Source organism: Sander lucioperca, chromosome 4, assembly GCF_008315115.2.
Source record: "Sander lucioperca isolate FBNREF2018 chromosome 4, SLUC_FBN_1.2, whole genome shotgun sequence".
Lineage (NCBI taxonomy): Eukaryota > Metazoa > Chordata > Actinopteri > Perciformes > Percidae > Sander > Sander lucioperca.
The window spans coordinates 44377910-44398590 of NC_050176.1; the positions used below are offsets into that span (position 1 = coordinate 44377910).

General features: G+C 40.1%; 1 protein-coding gene across 3 annotated transcripts; it reads left to right on the top strand.

Moving 5' to 3' along the window:
• Positions 1–555: 555 nt before the first annotated feature.
• kitb (KIT proto-oncogene, receptor tyrosine kinase b) lies at positions 556–20066 on the top strand. Of its 3 annotated transcripts, none has more exons than XM_031285809.2 (21): positions 556–797; positions 2492–2767; positions 2860–3144; positions 5031–5170; positions 5778–5946; positions 7858–8047; positions 8129–8244; positions 8358–8472; positions 10084–10271; positions 11002–11108; positions 11693–11819; positions 12168–12272; positions 13237–13347; positions 14048–14189; positions 14317–14387; positions 14482–14573; positions 15936–16058; positions 16437–16548; positions 16827–16926; positions 17295–17400; positions 18292–20066. In XM_031285809.2, exons 1-21 carry the CDS (start codon positions 743–745, stop codon positions 18433–18435), a joined length of 2874 nt encoding a protein of 957 aa, XP_031141669.1. In that variant the 5' UTR covers positions 556–742; the 3' UTR covers positions 18436–20066. The 3 variants fall into 3 exon arrangements, with proteins under 3 accessions (XP_031141669.1, XP_031141671.1, XP_035856149.1); XM_031285811.2 differs by having other exon boundaries at positions 14320–14387; XM_036000256.1 differs by having other exon boundaries at positions 14323–14387.
• The last annotated feature ends 615 nt before the right edge of the window (positions 20067–20681 follow it).

The window sequence follows — 20681 nt, forward strand, 5'->3', positions numbered from 1 at the left end:
GTGTATTAAATAGGCTGAAGTTAGGACTGAGGGGCTTGAAAATGTTTGGTCCTGCACACCACGACATTATGAGCGTTTATTGACTCGTAGTGGGATATAAAGTTGATTACATCTGGGGAAAAGTGAGACCATGCTGATTAGAGATGGGAAACGTGAGACTGCATTACAAACTGAATGGGTTTCTGTAGGGAAACTCCTGCCAAGTGAGAGCTGTCCTCATCACAGCAGACCAAGAAGTGTGTGAAGAGGCCGTCACCATAATTATCCTATATTTATGTCTGAGATAAACATTTACAGTCATCTTATTGAAAATATATTTTTTTGTATATCAGCCAGCTCTTCCATTACTGGAGAGTTTTTTTGTTGTTGACATATTTCAATCATAATGACTGTAAGAAACGGTGAAGAGCCGTGTGTGTGTGTGTGTGTGTGTGTGTGTGTGTGTGTGTGTGTGTGTGTGTTTCTTCCAGTAATCACCTTGGCCGGTCTCCAGCCAATGCGGGATAGAAAGGAGTGGCAGGGATCCAGAGCAGGGAGGAGAGGCGCTGCACTGTGTCTTTAAGTTCCAGTGAAATCCATCAGGGGCAGTCTACAGGATCATTGTGTCTGTGCGCCCATAAACTACAGTGGAGAGACCTGCTGCTCTGTGTTGTTACGGTGGATCGGATCTGGTGTTTTTACAGGGTTATTCCTGCACTTGAAACGCATGGAGTAGAGTAAAAAACTTCAACCCCGCATAATCATGAGATGCCACTGGGTTGTTTTCGTCTCACATTTTGTTTTGCTGCCACTAACAGGTAAGAAAACCATTGAAATGTTGCTTCAAAATTGCTTTAGTGACTCATGGTGTGTCTGTGTTCTTAATAATTACTTTAGTGACCTCATTTTATCTCTTCACCTCACAATAGTTTCATAAATTATTATATTGCAATGCCATCATATTCCAAAGGACATGGGATGCATTTAGTAAAGAGTTAATAATCGTATTGTAGCCTACTTTATATGCGTATCGATATTCCCTATTCTTTCTCGCATTTGTAGACTCTGTCTTTTCAGATCACTGAAGTACTGTTCTGTCTACAAATTATTGTCCCACGTTGTTTTAGTGTCACGTAAGGTCTTTTCGCCCATCTTAATTAGACTAATTAAGGTGTGAACAGCCGAAACAAGCTGTATCATTGCGGGTGTTTAGTGCAGCTCATCTTACGTTTTCCGGATACGAAGAGCGTATTTAATAGGCTACTGTCTCCACATTGTTTCTGGAAACGAGTTTGACGTTATAGCCTACACACAAGTGGCGTTTGACGGTGCAGTGTGATCAACCTGTCAGCTCATGTTTGCAGATCACATCCATCATTTGCGTAACTGTGTGTCGAGGTACGTAGGAGACACCTTTGGGCTGTGTCTAACAGGTGTGTGTGTGTGTGTGTGTGTGTGTGTGTGTGTGTGTGTGTGTGTGTGTGTGTGTGTGAGACACCTGTGTGTGTGACCGAGAGAGTTTCTACCACTGTTTGAGGACGATCAATTATTTATCACCCCGAAATAAAAGGGATTAGGTTGTGCGCCTTTAGCACGGCAGCAGAAGGAACAAAGAAGAGCCAGAAACGCATGTTTTAACAAAAACACACAAGCACACCCAGCAGCACCTTGACATTCAACCGCTCTGACTGCTGTGATGATAGCTTTGTTTTTAGTCACATATCAGCCTCAGGATTCGTTTAAACCTTCCGCTTACCCTAACACCAACTGCAGAGCACCAATTCTAACAGATAGCTGATATAAAACATGCACGTAGGCTACAGTCTGCAGACACACAGATATTGGCATGTTTTGAAAGGGAGCCTATTTGCATCCACATGCTTCTCCTTCTTGCTTTCTCAGCCCTGCTGTCACATTAAAAGAGCCTGTGCTTCAAAGGGCGCCTATTGTAGAAATCTGAAAAGAAAAGAAAAGTTGGAGGGGTCGGCTTTGGGGGGTTAAACTGAGGATAGAATTTTATAGTTTGGTTTACTCATCTTAAGGGAATGAATTTAGGGGCCTTAATGCATGATTACTCAGCTTGTAGACAGCTCATAATTATTGATTGTTCAATTGAGCCATGGTGGTTTTGTCTTAAGGGGCTCTGTGCCAATCATAACATCCCATTTGACGTCACACATTATGAACATCTTTGGTTTTAAGAAATTGTGGTGGGAATTTTTCATAATGTTCTGACATCTTATAAACTAGACAATTAATGGATTAATCAACACATTAATCTGAATACTAATCGGTAATGAAAGTAGGCTAATCTTTAGTTGCTCTGTCCTGTTTTTGCTCTTTTCATAGATTTATATCTCTTTCTTGCATTTCTTCCCAGAGCTGGTAATTTATCACTGTTACTAAAAGCAGCACTTTTTTTCTTTTGTGCTGGATCTTTACTGATGCCTATACAGCCTTCAAGAAAGCAGGTCCACCATACGTCAGTCATATTATATGTGCTCTGTTTCAGTTTGGTGCCAGCCAGTCATCTCCCCCAACGGACCTTACATAGTAGTTCCCAAGATGGGAAAGCTGGAGCTGCGTTGTCAGGACAATGCCACGACATCTGGTGCCCCATCCAAGTTGAGGTGGCAGAGGGAGAGGGCTCGCAGGCTGGAGGGAGAGGTGGAGGAGGGTGGAGTGGCTTATGTCAAGGTGTCAGCAGCGCAGGCCTACCACATGGGTCGTTATGTGTGTGTCAACAACAGCACACTGGAACATAGCTCCATCTATGTATATGTGAAAGGTGGGTGTTTGAGGTACGATGGAAAGGCATGTGTTTGCACATGTGTATCCCTCTAATAACATCTGTCAATCCAATCCCTTGCATCTCCTCAGACCCCCAGAATGTCTTCCAGCGCACCATGGTGAACAACATCCTGGTGCGTTCAGGTGAGAACTGCACCATCCCCTGTCTTGTGACCGACCCCGATGTCACCCTCATGGCACTGGAGAGCTGCGATGGACAACCTTTGCCTTCCAGTATGAGTTACCGCAGCAACCTCCAGCAAGGTGTCATCATCAGCAATGTGAGAAAGGAATATGATGGCTGTTTCGTATGTGTGGGACAGCTCGCTGGAGTCAAAGTGACGTCGAGCCAATACACTGTGGATGTACGACTTGGTAAGTGAGAGATATGATGGACAAGGGCGATTTGTAATATTCTTGTTTCCAAGTTCATGTCGGTAAAAGGGTTTCATACCAGTGTTTAATGGTTCTCCATGTGGCATAGCTTTACTAGATTTGTCATTTGGGTGATAATTAAACTAAAAGGGTAAATAGAGGAAAAAAGTGAATGCTGTGTGTGCAGCTGTTGACAGGAAAGTAGTAAGGGAGACGCTCCTATCATCTTGACAGAAATTATTTCAATGCTGATCCACAGAGTCAAGTAAAAGTCACTAGCTTGTAAAAGGGATAATCAAGTTAACCCTCTTGTGGTCCAGTAACTAGTCAGTGGAAGGTAAAGCCAAAGCATTTGCCTTTGCTAATACTTTGGGGAACCATAATGTAAATGTCCCAGTACTTGTGTCAAAGTAAACAGTGAAGTAAACACAAATGTTTAAAAAAAATTGCTGGTCAATGTGAGGAAGCAGTCGACATATAGGCTAATTGTTAATAGGATATCTTCTGCTGATATCAGAAGACACATCATGAGTTAAGAAAGGGAAAATCATGTGTGAAGTTGGCTTCTTGATGTTTATTGCACAGTAGAACTCTAAAGAGTAGTTGCTTTGTAGTGCTAGACTTGTGATAGATCCGTTAACAAGACTAAATTAGCAGTAAACACAAAGTAAAGAGGAAGGAATGGCATTTGTTTTGCATGTGTTTGGTTATAAAACAAAATATTGGGCAATTTCAAAATTGATCATCAAAGTCAGTAGGATTCATCCTCTGGGGACCATTAATGCCAATACAAAACTTCAAATAGTTGTTAATAGAGGTGTGAATCTTCACTGATCTCCCGATTCGATTACGATTATCATGTCAGCGATTCGATTTGATTCGATATCTCGATGCATCACGATGCGTCAAATAAATTTTTCTATTAAAGCCATATAGGATATTTAATTCATAACTTTTCAAGCTTCAAAAACAAAACATTCTGCAGTGCTCTATTACTAAATAAATTGGATACATAAAACTACAGCACTGAGCACATGGCACTTCCTGAATGTGCAAAACATAACAGAATATGTAAACAGAAAGGTTGTTAGGCATACATTAAATTGTAAACAGAAATAATCAATTATCGATGCAGCATCGTCCATGTCCACGATTCGATGCATCGATTATTTGATTAATTTCAACACCTCTAGTTGTTAAGATATTTCATTCTGTACCAAAGTGGTGGCCTAGTATACCAGCAGAGCTGCTAGCATGGCTACAAATAACATAAGAGACCATAACGCATCCTGGCAGAGATCAGTGGTGGTCACAGCAACTATGCACATTGCAGATGTGTTTTGGCAAAATACGATAAGCTCATAATTTTTCTTTTGAGCTATATTAATAGACAATGTGCCATAAAAGCATTTTTAAGTGTACGTCAGTGGAAACTGATCATGTTGTATTCATCTCTGCACTGAATCAGCATTTTCAGTCTAGTCTGCAGTGGAAAGAAGTCTAAACCAAGACGAGCTGGGAGGAGCCGGGTCGTAGTGTCCTTATGACTGATAGAGAGAGAGTGAGAAAAGAGATGTGAGGGAGGGAGGAGCAGAGGGATTAGTCCCACACTGAACAAAGCTTTGTAACGGTGCATGAAGGCTGTGTTTGTGGTAAATATAAGTCCCGCAGTCACTGCAGCCACTGAAGTGACGTCAGCAGCTGTTAAATGTTGTAAATGAATCATCCGGTTTATATCTGCACAAGTGTCTGCATATGCAAACAGGAGTCACACACATAGGGTGTTTTATGATAGGATACAGATAAAATAATATCAGACATGCAACCAATAGCGAGTGTACCTGAGCTCAGTCATGATAATATTGCATTTGCATCTCTTGATCCAGTTCCAGAGGTGCCTCCAGTGATCACACTGTCCCGGAAAGACCCTGTTATTCTGAGGAAAGGAGAGCAGTTTGAGATTACCTGTAGCTCTGTCAACATCAACCCGGATTTAAATGTCAAGTGGAATTTCCCTTCAACAGCGGTGAGATTGATGAAGGGATTTACTGGCTTCTCCTGTCTCTATGACCGAGTGACTGACCGTCAGGTTGTGAAACTTTCTGTTTCCATCTGGCTGACTGGCTTTCTTTAAAGGACATTTGCCCTTACCAAACCAAGAAACAGCCAGACATTTACTTTTCCAGGGCTGTAGCTACCAAGTCATATCCTTAGTAATATTTATGGGAATTAGGGGGTTAATGACACAAAAAAGGAGTTTGCATTTTACACATTTTTGGGTTTGCAAGACTGATTCTGATGTTTCTTAAACTCCTTACAATGCTTTAATAATATAAGCAAATGATAGTAAAATGTAATTGAATAGTTTAATGAATAAATTATATGTGACATATTGTAACTTCTTTAAATATTCTGAACATTATATTGAGTTTGATTGTTGGCAGGAGTATTTTTTTTGGCTACTGCCAGAAGTTATCTGCTTGAGATAAATATTAAAACACAGCTGTGTGTACACTCACTCACACACCAAAAAACTGACCAATCTGAAGCATGACACCTTGAAAACAGTGGATCTGTGTGACATTGCACCTGTTGATAGTGCACTGCTCACCTTTGCCCCTGATGCCCTGCAGCATCCTGATAAATCCCACACCTCCCACATCCTGTCCGGTGCCCGCGGTTACCAGCGTGCCACCTCACTCTTGATCACAGCTGTCAACCAATCAGACTCGGGCACTTACCGCTGTCACGCCCAGAACGAGAGAGGCACCAGTGCCACAGCAGTGCAGCTTGATGTCCGAGGTGAGTGTTGAAGATTCTTTACTGGTTTTCGTGCATGCATCAGTGCCTACAGGCAGTCAGTACAGACCAGTGGTGTAGTCTAATGTATTGTAGTGGGTATACTGTACTGTATATGTATGGGCCTATACTGTATATATGGGCCAGAATGGGTCTTTGGGGGGGGGCATTTCATAGTGGGGGGTCTGGGTGGCCTCCCCCAGGGAAGTTCTGAGCATCAACAACTTCATTTCCTGCATTCTGACACTTGTGTGCACCAATTTGCTGTGAAAATACCTTTATTTAGCCTATGTGAAGAAAAAAACACAGATGACAATTCAAAATATATCAACATTACAATGCAAAGTATGTTGTTACGTGTCATTGTGCATTTTTTAGTGGGTATATGGAAATCCTGGAGCTTTCTTAGTGATTATACTGCGTATACCTGCGTATCACGTAGACTACACCACTGGTACAGACACACCCAACGCTACCAACTGGCTCTAACCAACATTGTCTAGGCTCCTCTAAAACACCACCACCTCTCCTTCAGTATTCACAGGAATGTTCACTGTTGGTCAAAACAGAAAAAAAATAACTCAACACTTATCCACTGACACCAGTGTTCACTCCTAGTTACTTTTTAGGCTGTTCTTTTATTTGCGTAGTATGCAAATTAGAATATCGATGACTCATGAAAACAGCATTATTGAAAGTGTGTCTGAAATTAGTCTAGACATGATTTAGGCAAGACACACTTGTCAGACCATAAAAAGGTGCAGCAAAAGAGAGTAATGTTACAACAAAAACCATAACAAGATGGACTCACTGGTTTTGAGTAATGATCTGCTGTTTACAGTTTGTAACACCAAATGACCGGATTTTGCCACATTTGTTGTACTTATTGTTTTCGAAGTGTAATTTACAATTACCATTAAAATACTTGGACTTTGTTAAAAACTGGAGAGGAATCTGGGTGGAAAATTGCATTCAAGCAAGACCCTTAACTTCCAACGGGAGCTTCACAGTGGATGGTAGATCAGACTGCGGTTGCCTCCAGGTGCCAAAAGAGAGCTTGGCTCCTCAGTGAAACGACCCTGAATAAATAACGCTAAAACATGTATCTTGGGTACACCTTTGCCATGGTTTACTCAAATGCTCAACAACATTGTTGTTCTTACCTGCATACATATCTACAGATTGGTGGAAAAAGGTTCAGGCACATTTTCATCAGGCATTTTGGAAGATTTAGGAAATCACTAACTGAAATAAAGGTAAACAGCAGGTTGGAGAAACACAAGAAGGTATCTGCAAGGCATTAAACTGTCACAGCTGGAGCGAAGGCAGGCAAGGTTGGGACCCAAATGCAGTTTAAAGAGCTTTATTTAAAGAAAAGCAAAACTTAGTTGAGCAACAATCCAATACATCAGGGAAATCCACGACAGGGAATGCAGAAACAAAAACAGAACGCACAGCAAAAAGACGAGACGATCCGACAAGAGACTAGGGAAAACAGAGAGACTAAATACACAAGGTAATGAGGGAACGAGAGGCAGGTGACACAACAGGTGGAACAAATCAAAAAAGGCGGGAAACAAACAAAGACAGGAAGAAAGCTAGACAAGACAAGGGAGACAAGACAGACTACAAAATAAAACAGGAAACCAAGCAAAACAGAGAAACAAGACTACACAATAAAACAGAACAAAATACCAAAACCCTGACATAAACATCAAATAATATATTAACTATATGTTTATTTCAATGCAGATATTGAATATTTACTGAATACACTGATGACATATAGCATTTACAGACCTTTGCTTATCTGCAACACTTACGACACTACTACCACGACACATAGATGGACTACAGTTTAAAGTATACAGGTGGACTTTTCCTTTAACTATGTATGTTTCTCATGCTCTCCAGATCAGGGGTTCATCACCATTTTAGGCCCCCCAGGTCCAGTCCAGGCTGATGTTAAAGAGGGGGAGAGCCTGAGCCTCAGAGTAGAATTTGATGCCTATCCTGCACCCAGCTCCATGTCGTGGTCTTACAACGGCATACAGATCCTCAACACCACAGAGCACGTTATCACCATCCACCACCACAAATACAGGTAAAGTAAGTTTACAGTATGTATTTCATTGCGAGTACATGTGCACGTCCACATGCAGAGAACGTATGTTTGTTTTATCAGACTCATCAGCAAACTCAGACTAGTGAGGGTCCTCGGCTCGGAGGGCGGGATCTATAAGTTCTCAGCCAGCCACGAGGATGCATCTGAGGAGCATTCATTCCACGTGTACGTCATCAGTAAGTTGCTCTCACTGTTGTTACATTGCACTCAAGTACCTTTGTATCTATATGTTTTTATGTTAAATATACGTGTCTCTTTTCTATCAATCTGCTCACCTTTTCTCTACAAGGCAAGCCGGTTATCATCGCCCAGGAAGGCCCTGTTGATGGACAGGTGCGGTGCATTGCCGCTGGTTCCCCAGTCCCTAAAATAAGCTGGTACTTCTGTGAGCTGCCCCACACGAGGTATGCCTAAAATGTATTGCAGTATTTTCATCCAAATAGTGTTTGTGTGACTTTATTGTTTACTTTATGAGATTGCTTACATTGGAATAAGACACAGCAAGTGTATTCTCATGATCTGGATGTGGACCTGACATCTTTAATGTTTTATCTTGCTGTTCCACCAGCAGCACTTTTTCCTTATTTTATTTATCTATGGAGAGACTGATAGACAGTGTTTGTAAGGGTACTTTCAAAACGTATTCCATTACAGAATACAGAATACATGCCCAAAAATGTAATTTGTAACGTATTCCGTTACGTTACTCAATCTGAGTAACGTATTCTGAATACTTGGATTACTTCCACATTGAATTGCATTTTATAAGTACAGGAATGCAGCCATCACATACAGCTTACTAAACAGGCCTATTTTGGTGTGTTCTTCTGTTCCAACTGGCTGAATGTGTACCTGAACAAGCAAATACATTTTTGTATTTGTAGTCCTACTACAAAAATCTAACCGCAGTCTAAGCTACCACGAGCTAATTTTAGCTAACATTAGCTAGCATGTCAAACGGGGCTAGTCAGTCTTTCCACGGCTCTGGGGCTAGTAAATCAGCACATAGGAGAATGTAAAGTCGCACATCAACTATAAAATAAATAGCAAGGTGACCAGTAAAACTATAGCAGAAGACTACCATTGGCTAATTAGCTAAAAAAATTTACTTTAAGATGCTTCTTCAGCTTGGAGGTTCCGGCTCCATCTCTACCTCTATCAGTGATCACGCAATTAGCTCATTTTTTCGTTTTCATATTGGGGCTTCTGGGAAATGCATGTTGCCTTAATTTATTCAGAGAGTGAATAAACTCGTGAAACAGAGAAGTATCGTCATGTAATCCATTGATTTCAACAATGTAACTGTATTCTAAATACCAACTATTTAAATTGTAACTGTAACGGAATACAGTTAATACGTAACGCCGGTACATGTATTCCGTTACTCCCCAACACTGCTGATAGATGTCTTTATTCACAAATTTTGATTTTTTTTATTAGCTTCAATTTTCATAGTTAATTCTGTTCAGTTTCATGTCAATTTTGTAATATAAACAATAAGAGATATGAATAAGAAATTATGTTTTATGCATTTAAATTTACATATCGATATATAATTAAAAACTTGGGACTCCTTGATTTTTATCCTGCTCATATTAAAAGCTGTAATCGGACAGCAGTGTGACTTCTAGATCATTTTACTCACAATAATCTCCAACACCTTCTGTTGTTTTGTCTAGCAGTTCCTCTGAGAGCAGGAGAGGCTCATGGGAACTAAAGAAGTTAGTTTATGTCATTTCATAGTCTCAGTAATATTCAGACAAATAAGCCAGCTGGATTTTGACTGTTGGTCAAGACAATATAAGCATTTTAAGACAATTAGAGCTCTGGTGAAATAGGTATTTGACTTATTTTTCACATTTTATAGGCTAAAACATGAATTGATTTATTGCCAAAATAAGTAGTACAAAAGCTGAGAATGGCCATAGTTGCGATAATTTTATCATTGTGCTAAAACTGACGTAGAACTAAGAGAGGAAAATGTAACCTTGAACAACTTTATAACCCCTCAACAGGTGCTCACACCTGCCCAACGCCACCCAATGGGAGACTACGGATGTTGCCATGGTGACAGAGTCTACCTTCGGTAGGAGCGAGGTAGTGAGCCGACTGAATGTGAGCAAGGAGCACGCACACTATCACACACTGGAGTGTGTAGCGAGTACGGTGGGGGAAGAGGCCTACACACTGTTCTCCATCAGTGGTACAACACACACACACACACACACACACACACACACACATAGTGCGTTTCATTATCTTTGTGGGGACCCATCATTGACAATGCATTCCCTAGCCCCTAACCTTAACCATCACAACTAAATGCCTAAACTTAACCCTTACTCGAACCCTAACCATAACCTAATTCTAACCCTAATCCTAAAACCAAGTCTTAACCCTCAAACAGACCTTTGAAGTTGTGGGGTCCAGCATTTTGGCCCCACAAAGCTGTCCGGACCCCACAAGTATACTGTATTCCCAGTTTTTGGACCCCACGAATATAGCTAAACAAGAACACACACACACACACACACACACACACACACACACACACACACACACACACACACATTCACTTCTGCAGTGAATAACTGATGCACAGTACACATGTAAAAATGAGGCGGGGCCAGTTCAACTTGTTACAAACCTCACAAACAAACACACACACACACACACACACACCATACCCATTGACCCTGCAGCAGAGGCCAGTTGTAAGGTTACTGGGTGCAGATGGAATAAGATTAGTGTATGTTGACTATGCAGGCTGGGATGATATGGTGTAGAATAACTTATACTTGTCACATAAATAAACACCACTGCTACAGCTGGCTTACGTAACACCAAGGAAGGATTTGCGCGTTACTACTGGTAAAATGTATACTTCATGCCTCGTGTAATTTCTGATTACCCTGGTGTGTGTTTCCTCTCAGAACGCATCGTCCCCCATAGACTCTTCACTCCTCTTCTAACTGGCATGGTGGCCACTGGCGTCTTCCTCTGCCTCACTCTAGTGGTGCTGCTCTATAAATACATGCAGGTAAGATGGGAAATAAATCATACATTGCAATACCATTACTGCAATGAAGACATGATTTAATTTGGTGGGAGTAGGGTCAAAAATCTCCCGTAAATCACATAAATCAATCGCCATCACAGCCATTCGAACTCTGTTTAAAATTAAAAGACTTCAATGTGAAATCAAGTTCGTCTACCACCATTGATATGCAGTTTGCATCACAGAAAAATAAATTCATCTTGATTATTGTACGTAAAAGTTAGAAGCATCTTTCTGAGATCAGACTAGTTTTCTTACTGCATTTGGTTATGATATTGAGCAGATAAGAGTGGAAGTACGTCCTTTTAATCGTTATGAATGTGTCCCAATCAGTTTGAAATGAATCAATCAACCATTCAGAGTACAACCATGCTGTGATTAAAGGCTTTTTGACACTGATCAAGCCATTACAGTAATGTGCCCCCCCCAGCATGCTGCTATTATTGCACTAAGATGAGTCAGACTCCTTGAGAAGTAGCTCATGAATTTGCAGTGAGATCATCAGTCTTGACATTGAAGTTACTTTCTCTGTTTAAATGCCCTCTTTCATTTCAAAACTTTAACAGAAACCAAAGTTCCAAATCCAGTGGAAGGTCATTGAGAGCATCCATGGCAACAACTACATATATATTGACCCCACCCAGCTGCCATATGACTCCAAATGGGAGTTTCCTCGACAGAAACTACGTTTCGGTATGACGGCGTCCATGTTTGTGTAGCTATATATACTGTATGTTTACATTTGTGAGAAAGCACATCTACAGGGCATGATGCAAGTGTGGTGATTATTGTGTTTTCCTTTAAAGCCCCCCTCCACTTTCTTATTGTTATTTCACTTGGCTGTTTGAGCTTCACTGTGCAGTAGAAGATTGTTTTCTCATTCATCTGTTGAAAAAAGGAAAAGATGTGAAGTACATTTGTAAACGTTTCTGTGAAAAAAGTTTATGACAGATATTATTCAAAGCAGAGTATTAGCAATGCATTTAAATGCCTTAAATCATGTGTGTGTGTGTGTGTGTGTGTGTGTGTGTGTTTTCACAGGTAAAACGTTGGGCTCTGGGGCTTTTGGAAAGGTAGTTAGGGCCACAGCATATGGACTCTGCTCTGCAGATACCATTACAACTGTCGCTGTTAAGATGCTCAAACGTAAGCATGCGTTTTTTATCTCTTTTTCTGTGGCTGTGTCCAAAACCACTCCTTGTTCTCTCGCTCCTTATTCCCTGTATAACTACATAACCTTGTCTTAATATTAATACTAGAGTCCCCCAGTGCTTGTTTTGTGAATGAAGCAGTACACATGTAGTTGACGTGATGTCTCACAGCATTTAAGCTTTACAAGCAGTAGCGAGTGATGCACAAACTTCTTTTTTATTATTTTCAGTTTTCAGTCGCAGTTTGGGTTAGGTTAGGCTTAGGAAAAGATCATGGTTTGGGTTAAAAACGACCCTTTCACACTGTTAACTATGTGTTAGAAGGGCTGTCTGGCAGAAGGATTGAAAGTCATGAAGGCTAACTTCTAACCCATGTACGTATGACGTATGTATGTCTGCAGACTTCTTCATAAGACATACAGTACTCAGGGCTGCTAAAGGTCCCCCAACTCCTTTGCATTTTTTGAGTAACATTTTTTTTTGCTGTTTTTATTTACAGATAATTCTCCTAAATAGATTATATAAGTGAACATCAATCAAAGATAATGCAGTAAAAGACAGGGCTCTTAGTAGTAATGATAGAAATAAAACAACATATAGTTTAAACATTTTTTATATAACTAATAACAATAGATGTCTCTATCAAGGATATATTGGGTGAATATTGGGTTTTTTAATATTTCTGTCTTTTTTTGGTATACTAGCATCGTCATTAAAAGCATTATAACCATAATAATTCATTATTTGGTAGATGGTACCTATACATTTATATAAATATGGAAAATAACATTTATATTACTTATATTTTACTTAAATTACTTTGACATTCATAAAACGGTGGACAACAGATATAGTAAATACTGTATAGTAAATAGGGAGTGATTTCAGACACAGTTGGTGTGTTGTAGCAACATAAGACGCTGTAAGAGGTTATAAAATTCCTGATGATGTCATTGCAGCAAACGCTCATGCTACGGAGAAGGAGGCACTGATGTCAGAGCTGAAGGTGCTCAGTTACCTTGGAAACCATGTGAACATTGTTAACCTGCTGGGTGCCTGCACTGTCGGAGGTGAGAGGAGCAGCTTCACCATGGGCACCACACTTAGTTCACTCTTAGGAAATTTAGATGTGAGAGATTTTGGGCTAAATTTGGTCTGGATTTTGTTGGGTGCAGACACTATGAACCACTTGCATTTGCATGTTTAAATATATTTATTGACTGATTTTGTTTTAAGAGGTCAATATTGTCCAGCCAATATTGATCTCTTATTAAAAATCAGATATTGGACAGTCGGTACCAGCCAGCTCTGAAATGAAAACCTGAGGCAGCTTGACTTGTCACAAATTTACTATTCAGTCGATCAATATTATCTACAGGTCTAGACCTCAACATTGATTATAATGCAGCATTTAGATTGGATTCCAGACAAGTATGCACAAGTATGTTATTAGGGAAAAAAACACTGAACACTTAGGCACGAAAAATCAAATTTTTAAGATATTGACACACATTTGTTCACTATGTTTGAACAGATAAATATTGATTTTGGCTTTTAAACGCGAACATTTTCAAATCTGTCTGGATGCACTTCACTTCCTGCCTTGAAACAGTCATATGAAACAGATTCCTAAAGTATCAACCTGACCCCATCTTCTTATTGGGTCATTATTAGAGCATTGGGATTCTGTTTCTCTTTTCATTGTTATATGCTGTCATATGGTTTCAAAATCAGAGAGTGAGGTTTCTTTTCATCTCTGCATCCTGCCAGGCCCAATTTTGGTGATCACAGAGTACTGTTGCTATGGCGACCTCCTCAACTTCCTGCGCAGAAAAAGAGAGTCCTTTTTAAACTCCCAAGTTGGTGATGGTTACCATCGCAACGTCTCGAACCAAACGGAGCCTACAACAAGGTGTGTATGTGTGCGTGTATTAAAATTGTGATTGCAAAACGGTTACCTTGTCATCATTTAATGCTTATGCGTGTGTGTGTGTGTGTGTGTGTGTGTGTGTGTGTGTGTGTGTGTGTGTGTGTGTTAGCAGTGGAGAGGTGACTGGTCCAGGGTATGTGCCCATGCTTCCCTCTGAGAAAGAAAGGTCTTCCCAGTCAGGTAGAAGGTCTCTCCGTCTACATTTCTTATCACACATTTCAACAACACACTGACTCACCTACTGTAGAAGTCTGACAATGTAATCTTTGTCCAGTTGATGTAGAGGAGCTGTCTCTGGACACCGAAGATCTCCTCAGCTTTTCCTACCAGGTGGCCAAAGGAATGGAATACATTACTTCCAAGAATGTAAGGCTTTACAGACCGTGTGCTTATTTATAGAATCGATAGAAGAGATTTAAAAGTGCTGCTGCTAGTTTATAAATCATGTTTTGGCTTTGGGCCAACATGCTGTGCATTGCTGCCAGCTAATAGTGCCCGTACAATCACAACTAAACTTGAAGCTGCATTTACAGTAGATCATGTACTGCACACACAAGGAACCAGCTTCATCACGATCTTAAAGCAGCCATATTATGCTCATTTTCAGGTTCATAATTGTATTTTAAGGTTGTACCAGAATAGGTTTACATGGTTTAATTTTCAAAAAACACCATATTTTTGTTGTACTGCACCGCTCTCTCTCACTGCTGCAGATCCTCTTTTCACCTGGTCTCTGTTTTAGCTACAGAGTGAGACCTCTTTTCTTCTTCTTCTTCTGTACTATCTTTGATTGCACTGCACATGCTCAGTAGCTCAGATGTAGATCATGTCAGCTAGCTAGCTCCATAGACAGTAAAAGAAAGGCTGTTTCTACAACTTCGGTCAGTTACAAGGCAGGAGTAGCTGGGAGACTTCTAAATGAGGGCGCACATGGAAGTAGTTCTTTTGTAAATTATGGTGAACTTGTGTGTGTTGTAGCAGTGCTTTGCTATTGAGAACGAGGTAGCATGCTAGCGTTAGCATGCTAGCGTTAGCATGCTAGCGTTAGCATGCTAGCGTTAGCCACGAGCTAATGGTTGCGGTTAGCCTGCTCGTTTCGGCTTGTGACGTCACAAGCCGTGCTGATTTTGAACAGCTCACCCAGAGACTGAAGGCAGGACACATTCAGAAACTGTATCTCACTCTAAACAGCATGGATGGATTTTTTTCAAAGTTTGTATGTGTGTGGAAGCACCAGAGACACAACATAACACCCCAAATCCCAGAAAAAGTGATTTTTTCATAATATGGGCACTTTAAAGAAACTCCAACTTAGACACTTTAAAATTGAATTAAAAGCCAATCCTGTTTTACTGATTCAGTTTCTCTTACTGCGCTTTTGTTGCTTTTATTATATCAGGCACTATTTATGCATTATTGTCTGGACTGTAATTGCCCCCAAGCAGTACTAACACTATTATTCATTTTTATATTTTTTGTTTCATTGATTTAATTGGGTTTTTATTTGCCAAATATATAGTTTTAGGGCATTTATGTATTGGGTAACGAACTGTCAGTTTGCCTTTTGTGTATGTGAGATTTGTAACAAGTTGAACTGGCCCCGCCTCATTTTTACATATGTACTGTTTGTCAGTTATTCACTGCAGAAACCGGTTGCAATGTCAATACTCATTTCTGTGTGTGTGTGTGTGTGTGTGTGTGTGTGTGTGTGTGTGTGTGTGTGTGTAGTGTATCCACAGGGATCTTGCAGCCAGAAACATTCTGCTGACTCACGGCAGGGTGGCGAAGATCTGTGACTTTGGGTTGGCACGAGACATCACCACTGATGCCAGCTATGTGCTCCGGGGCAATGTGAGTCTGTCTTGCCATTTTTCACTTTTTCTTGCTGACAAAAAAAAAAATCTCAGAATTTAGTGCCTGGTATTAATGTAATGTTCGTTTAATGTTTGGCATTTTTGCTTGAAAAATTAATTAACGATTAATCAGTTATCAAAACGATTAATCAGTTATAAAAAATAACTGCCGTTTATTTTTCTGTCAACACAGCAATCGATTAATCAAATTTAGAATGTATTCGAGTATTACAAATAAAAGACAGAATTACTCTTCAACACCCCATAATAAAAGGTTTGTACCACTTTAGAGAAAAGATATTGTATGTTTTAAGGAAGCAAAAAAAAGGGAACATGGTCCATACCGCTCTTGTAATGATGGCTCTCGCTCCTGCAGGCTCGTCTGCCAGTCAAGTGGATGTCTCCCGAGAGCATCTTTGACTGTGTCTACACGTTTGAGAGTGACGTGTGGTCCTACGGCATCCTGCTCTGGGAAATCTTCTCTCTGGGTAAGATTTCCAGTTAGCGCTGTGCTGTTGCATCTGTTTCAGCCAATATTATCGTCCATTTGAGCTGACTTGGGCCTTATTAGAGGCTCTGATGACTCTCCCAAGCAGCAACATCACTTAGCTGGGTGAATTGCACAAAATCATATTGACTGTGATAAATGTACAATGTAGGTTCAGAAACCAGTATCATTTTATATGACTTTTTTTCCCATTCAAAAATGAGATACAAATGACACAAATTTTTCAAAGCGTGTGCAACCTGTATGTCTGTGTTGCAGGTAACAGCCCATATCCTGGGATGCAAGTGGGCTCAGTATTTTATAGGATGATTCAAGATGGCCACAGGATGAGCAGGCCCGAGTTTGCTCCCATTGAGATGTAAGTGTGTGTCTGTGAGAGTGAATGTTCTCTTTAGTAGTATTATAACTAGGACTGCAACTAATAATTAATCTGCCAATATTTTTTTCAATTCATCGATTCATCGTTTTGTCTATAAAATGTCAGAAATTATTGAAAAAGGTATGGCGTCATCAAATGTATTGTTTTGTTCAACCAACAGTCCAAAATCAAAAAATATTCAGTTAACAAGACAAATATCTGACAAAAGCAGCAAATCCTCAATCTGCAAATTGTTTCAGCTCTAATTATAACTGGTTTCTCTTTTATATTGATGATAAATACACTAGGATATATAGTTAATTTACACTCCCTTCATGTTGAAACTAATCTCAGTCTCACCTTTGTAGGTATGACATGATGTTGTCTTGTTGGAACCAAGACCCTTTGAAAAGGCCTTCCTTCAGGAAACTGGTGGAGAGGACTGAGCTAATGCTGTCAGAAAATACCAGGAATGTGAGTAGATGGTACCAGGACATGACTGACATTTTTATTTTATTATGTTTCAAAGATTTTTTGTGTGGCATTTTTGTCTTTATTAGACAGAATAGCCAGTTAAGCATGCTGGCTTGCATACTGCAAAATGCGACCGGATGTAGTAGGACATCCTGGTATTTTTGGCATACTGCATGTGACACACGATGTATTGGGACATACTAGTATGGGTATTGGAACGCACAGTCAGTATGAGTTTGGGGATTACAAATTTACCACAGAAAGATTGCATTACAAACCAGGAGTAAGAAGTTTGAGAGAAAATGGGCATTCATCAGGCAGGGAGGTTCTAACGAAAGTCGCTGTGAGGTTGAATCATCGGAAAGGATCAAGTATTTTCGAAATGTCATCCATACTATAGACCAGTGGTTCTGAACCTTATTTGCTTGTGGTACCTTAATGCAACGCCATGTCTGCTTGTGATCCTTGGCCTTGCCTGTATTGATTTTGACAAATTTGTTTTAATTTGTCTCTTGCAAGTCTCACAACTTTATGGAAGTGCAATACTTAATCACCGGAGTATGATTTAATATACATCCTACTTATAACTACAGCAACAGCCTTGGAGACATTTTGGGAACATTTTATTGGTTGATAGAAGTAGGTTGCCAGGGCGTCCTGTTGGCCTAAAGGTCCCCTCATTTTGATCAGCCCTCTACTGTCACTACCTAATAAAGAAAAAAAGAAGTAGGGTGCCACAACGTCTCACTGAATTTATGCAATAACTGTGCATATGACATTGTGATTTGGCTTGTTACATTTCTCAGTACACTGCCGGACTATGTCTTTTTTTTTTTTTTTTTTTAAGTATCATTAAAACTTCCATAAACCACCATGTGTGTTGTTCCTCAGGTGTACCTGACACTGAGCAACGTTCCAGGTCATCCAGAGCAGCAGAGGACGCCGTCACGGAGGCTCAGCTCAGTCTGCAGCACGACAGCTCCCACCCAGCCTTTACTGCAAAGCACGGCTGATGTCTTCCTGGACTATGTCTGACACACACATACATACACACACACACACACACACACACACACACACACAAACAAACACATATGCACATACCCTCTGCTATGAAATATACAACCCCCCTACCTCCCTGATCATTCTCTCCTTTTACCGCACACACTACAAGAGCCAGATACACTCTGTAGACTACTAACAACACATTCACTTAAACTAACTCTCAAATGCTGGCCTTCCTGTATCACACACACACACACACACACACACACACACATTCTGTATATATACGACCCTGCACTGGGCTCTCAGTATTGGCCTCTATCTAATCTCCCTATTGGCGTATTGATGTCTGCAGTAGATATTTCAGGTGTTCGTCTATATAAAGCAGACTCCAGCACTAACCGCCCATTAGATACAACATACCCCATCAGCACCGGGAGGAGTTTTGGCTCACATTCAGCCTTAGCTTGCATCTTAAGATGCTTTATGGAAAACAGAGACCTTTGACTGAGGAATAGATAAGCACAGTTGGTGCTGTGATGTGTGGACATTTTTGTGTCAGATTTGTTTCCCTTTTATTAGGAATATTGTTGCCTTTTTTGGGAAGTATAAATAAATACCGCTTTCTTGCAGAGAGTTAGATGAGAAGATTGATTATATATGTGCGTTATGGATGGAGGTAAAGCAAGCCGCTTAGCTTAGCATTAAGGCTGGAAACGCAGGCAAACAGCTAGCCTGGCTTTGTCCAATAGTGATACATTTTGTCTACCAGCAGCTCTAAAGTTCACAAATGACCACATTATATCTCTTTAGTTTAATTCTTAAAAAAAAGTACAATTGTGGATTTAATGGGGAGTTGTGTGTTTCCAGGAGTCTCTGCAGGTTGCCTGACAACCTTATTTGAACTGAACTTGTTTTGCTTTTTTTTCCCTCTTATTCTTGAGAATTAATACAAGTTTGCACGTCTTGTTCTATATGTACAATAAGTCTTAATCGAACCAGGCTAGCGGTTCCCCGCTGTTTCTAGTCTGTATGCTTACCTAAGCCAACTGGCTGCTAGCTGAACCTGAGGAAATAAGTGTATTCCCAAAACTATTCAAAATCTTAATTTACTGCAAGAGTCACTAGATTAACAAATATTGAGTTGTTGTCAGCAAGCCTACCTTAAAACTGGTGTTACTGCAATAGGGCTTGAAAAAAATGATACCTTCTGATAAAAGACCTGAAGTCTCTTTTACATTATAACAAATGAGCCATATAGCAAGGTAGCATGCGAGCGATAACTCCTAATAAAACATAAAGCCATTAGTTACAGAAACACTGATTCCCAGCTGTGTGTTGTAGCTTTGAATACTGTGACTTATTAAAGACTAACTGGTGTATTGCTGTACGTATTTTAGGGTTAACTTTAGCTTAGTCCGTGGCCAGGCCTTTAGGACTGATTGTGTTTTTTTTACTTGATTTATGTCAAACATTTATGCAATGTAAATTCAATAGAGATGTGCCTTTAGATTTTTTTTAAATACTGAATGCATTTGATTGTGATATAGTTATTGTTGAGAGTCAGAAGAGAGTTTCTGTATGCTGGTTTTGAGAATCATGCCGTTTTGATACAGTTGGTTGACTTGTAATAATAAAGTACCTGTGATGGTTAAACCAACTGGAAAGTGTCCATTTTCCTAATTCTGTAAAACAGGAGAAGGCAACTCTGTGAGACTGTACTAGGCAACGTGGTGCTTTGAGCTAAATCCTAACATGCTCACTGTTATAATGCTAACATGATGTTTTGCAGGTATGTTTATCATGCTCATCATTTTAGTTTAGCATGTTACCATGCTAATATTTGTTAATTTGCACTAAACCCTAAGTACAGCCCATCAGTACCCTAAGTGGGCCTGATGGGAATGTTATTAGTTTTGCAGATCTTTAGATGGTACAAACTGACATTTTTGACCTGATCATGTCACAAGATGAAAAGTCAGGTGAACACCACAGTTATTACAATTAGCAGGATGTGGATGTCTGTACAAAACTTCTTCTGCGCAATCCATCCAATAGTTTGTCAAACCACAAATGTCATCCTCATGGTGGTGCTAGAGGAAAAGTCAGGAGATCACTTAAGTCATTGGGATTTATGCTCTGGGAACCATGAATATCTACAAAATTTAATCGCAATCCATCCAACATTTTTTTTATATTTCAGTGGTGGACTGACATTGCCATCCCTGGAGCTACACTACTAGTGTGGCTAAAAACAGATCAACACACAACAAAAT

Bases quoted from the DNA above. Each gene is read 5' to 3' on its own strand.
- kitb (XM_031285809.2), top strand. From the start codon at position 743: ATGAGATGCCACTGGGTTGTTTTCGTCTCACATTTTGTTTTGCTGCCA. The intron at 11,109-11,692 runs GTAAGATGGGAA...AAACTTTAACAG, and splicing joins TGCTCTATAAATACATGCAG to AAACCAAAGTTCCAAATCCA. The intron at 17,401-18,291 runs GTGAGTAGATGG...GTTGTTCCTCAG, and splicing joins TGTCAGAAAATACCAGGAAT to GTGTACCTGACACTGAGCAA.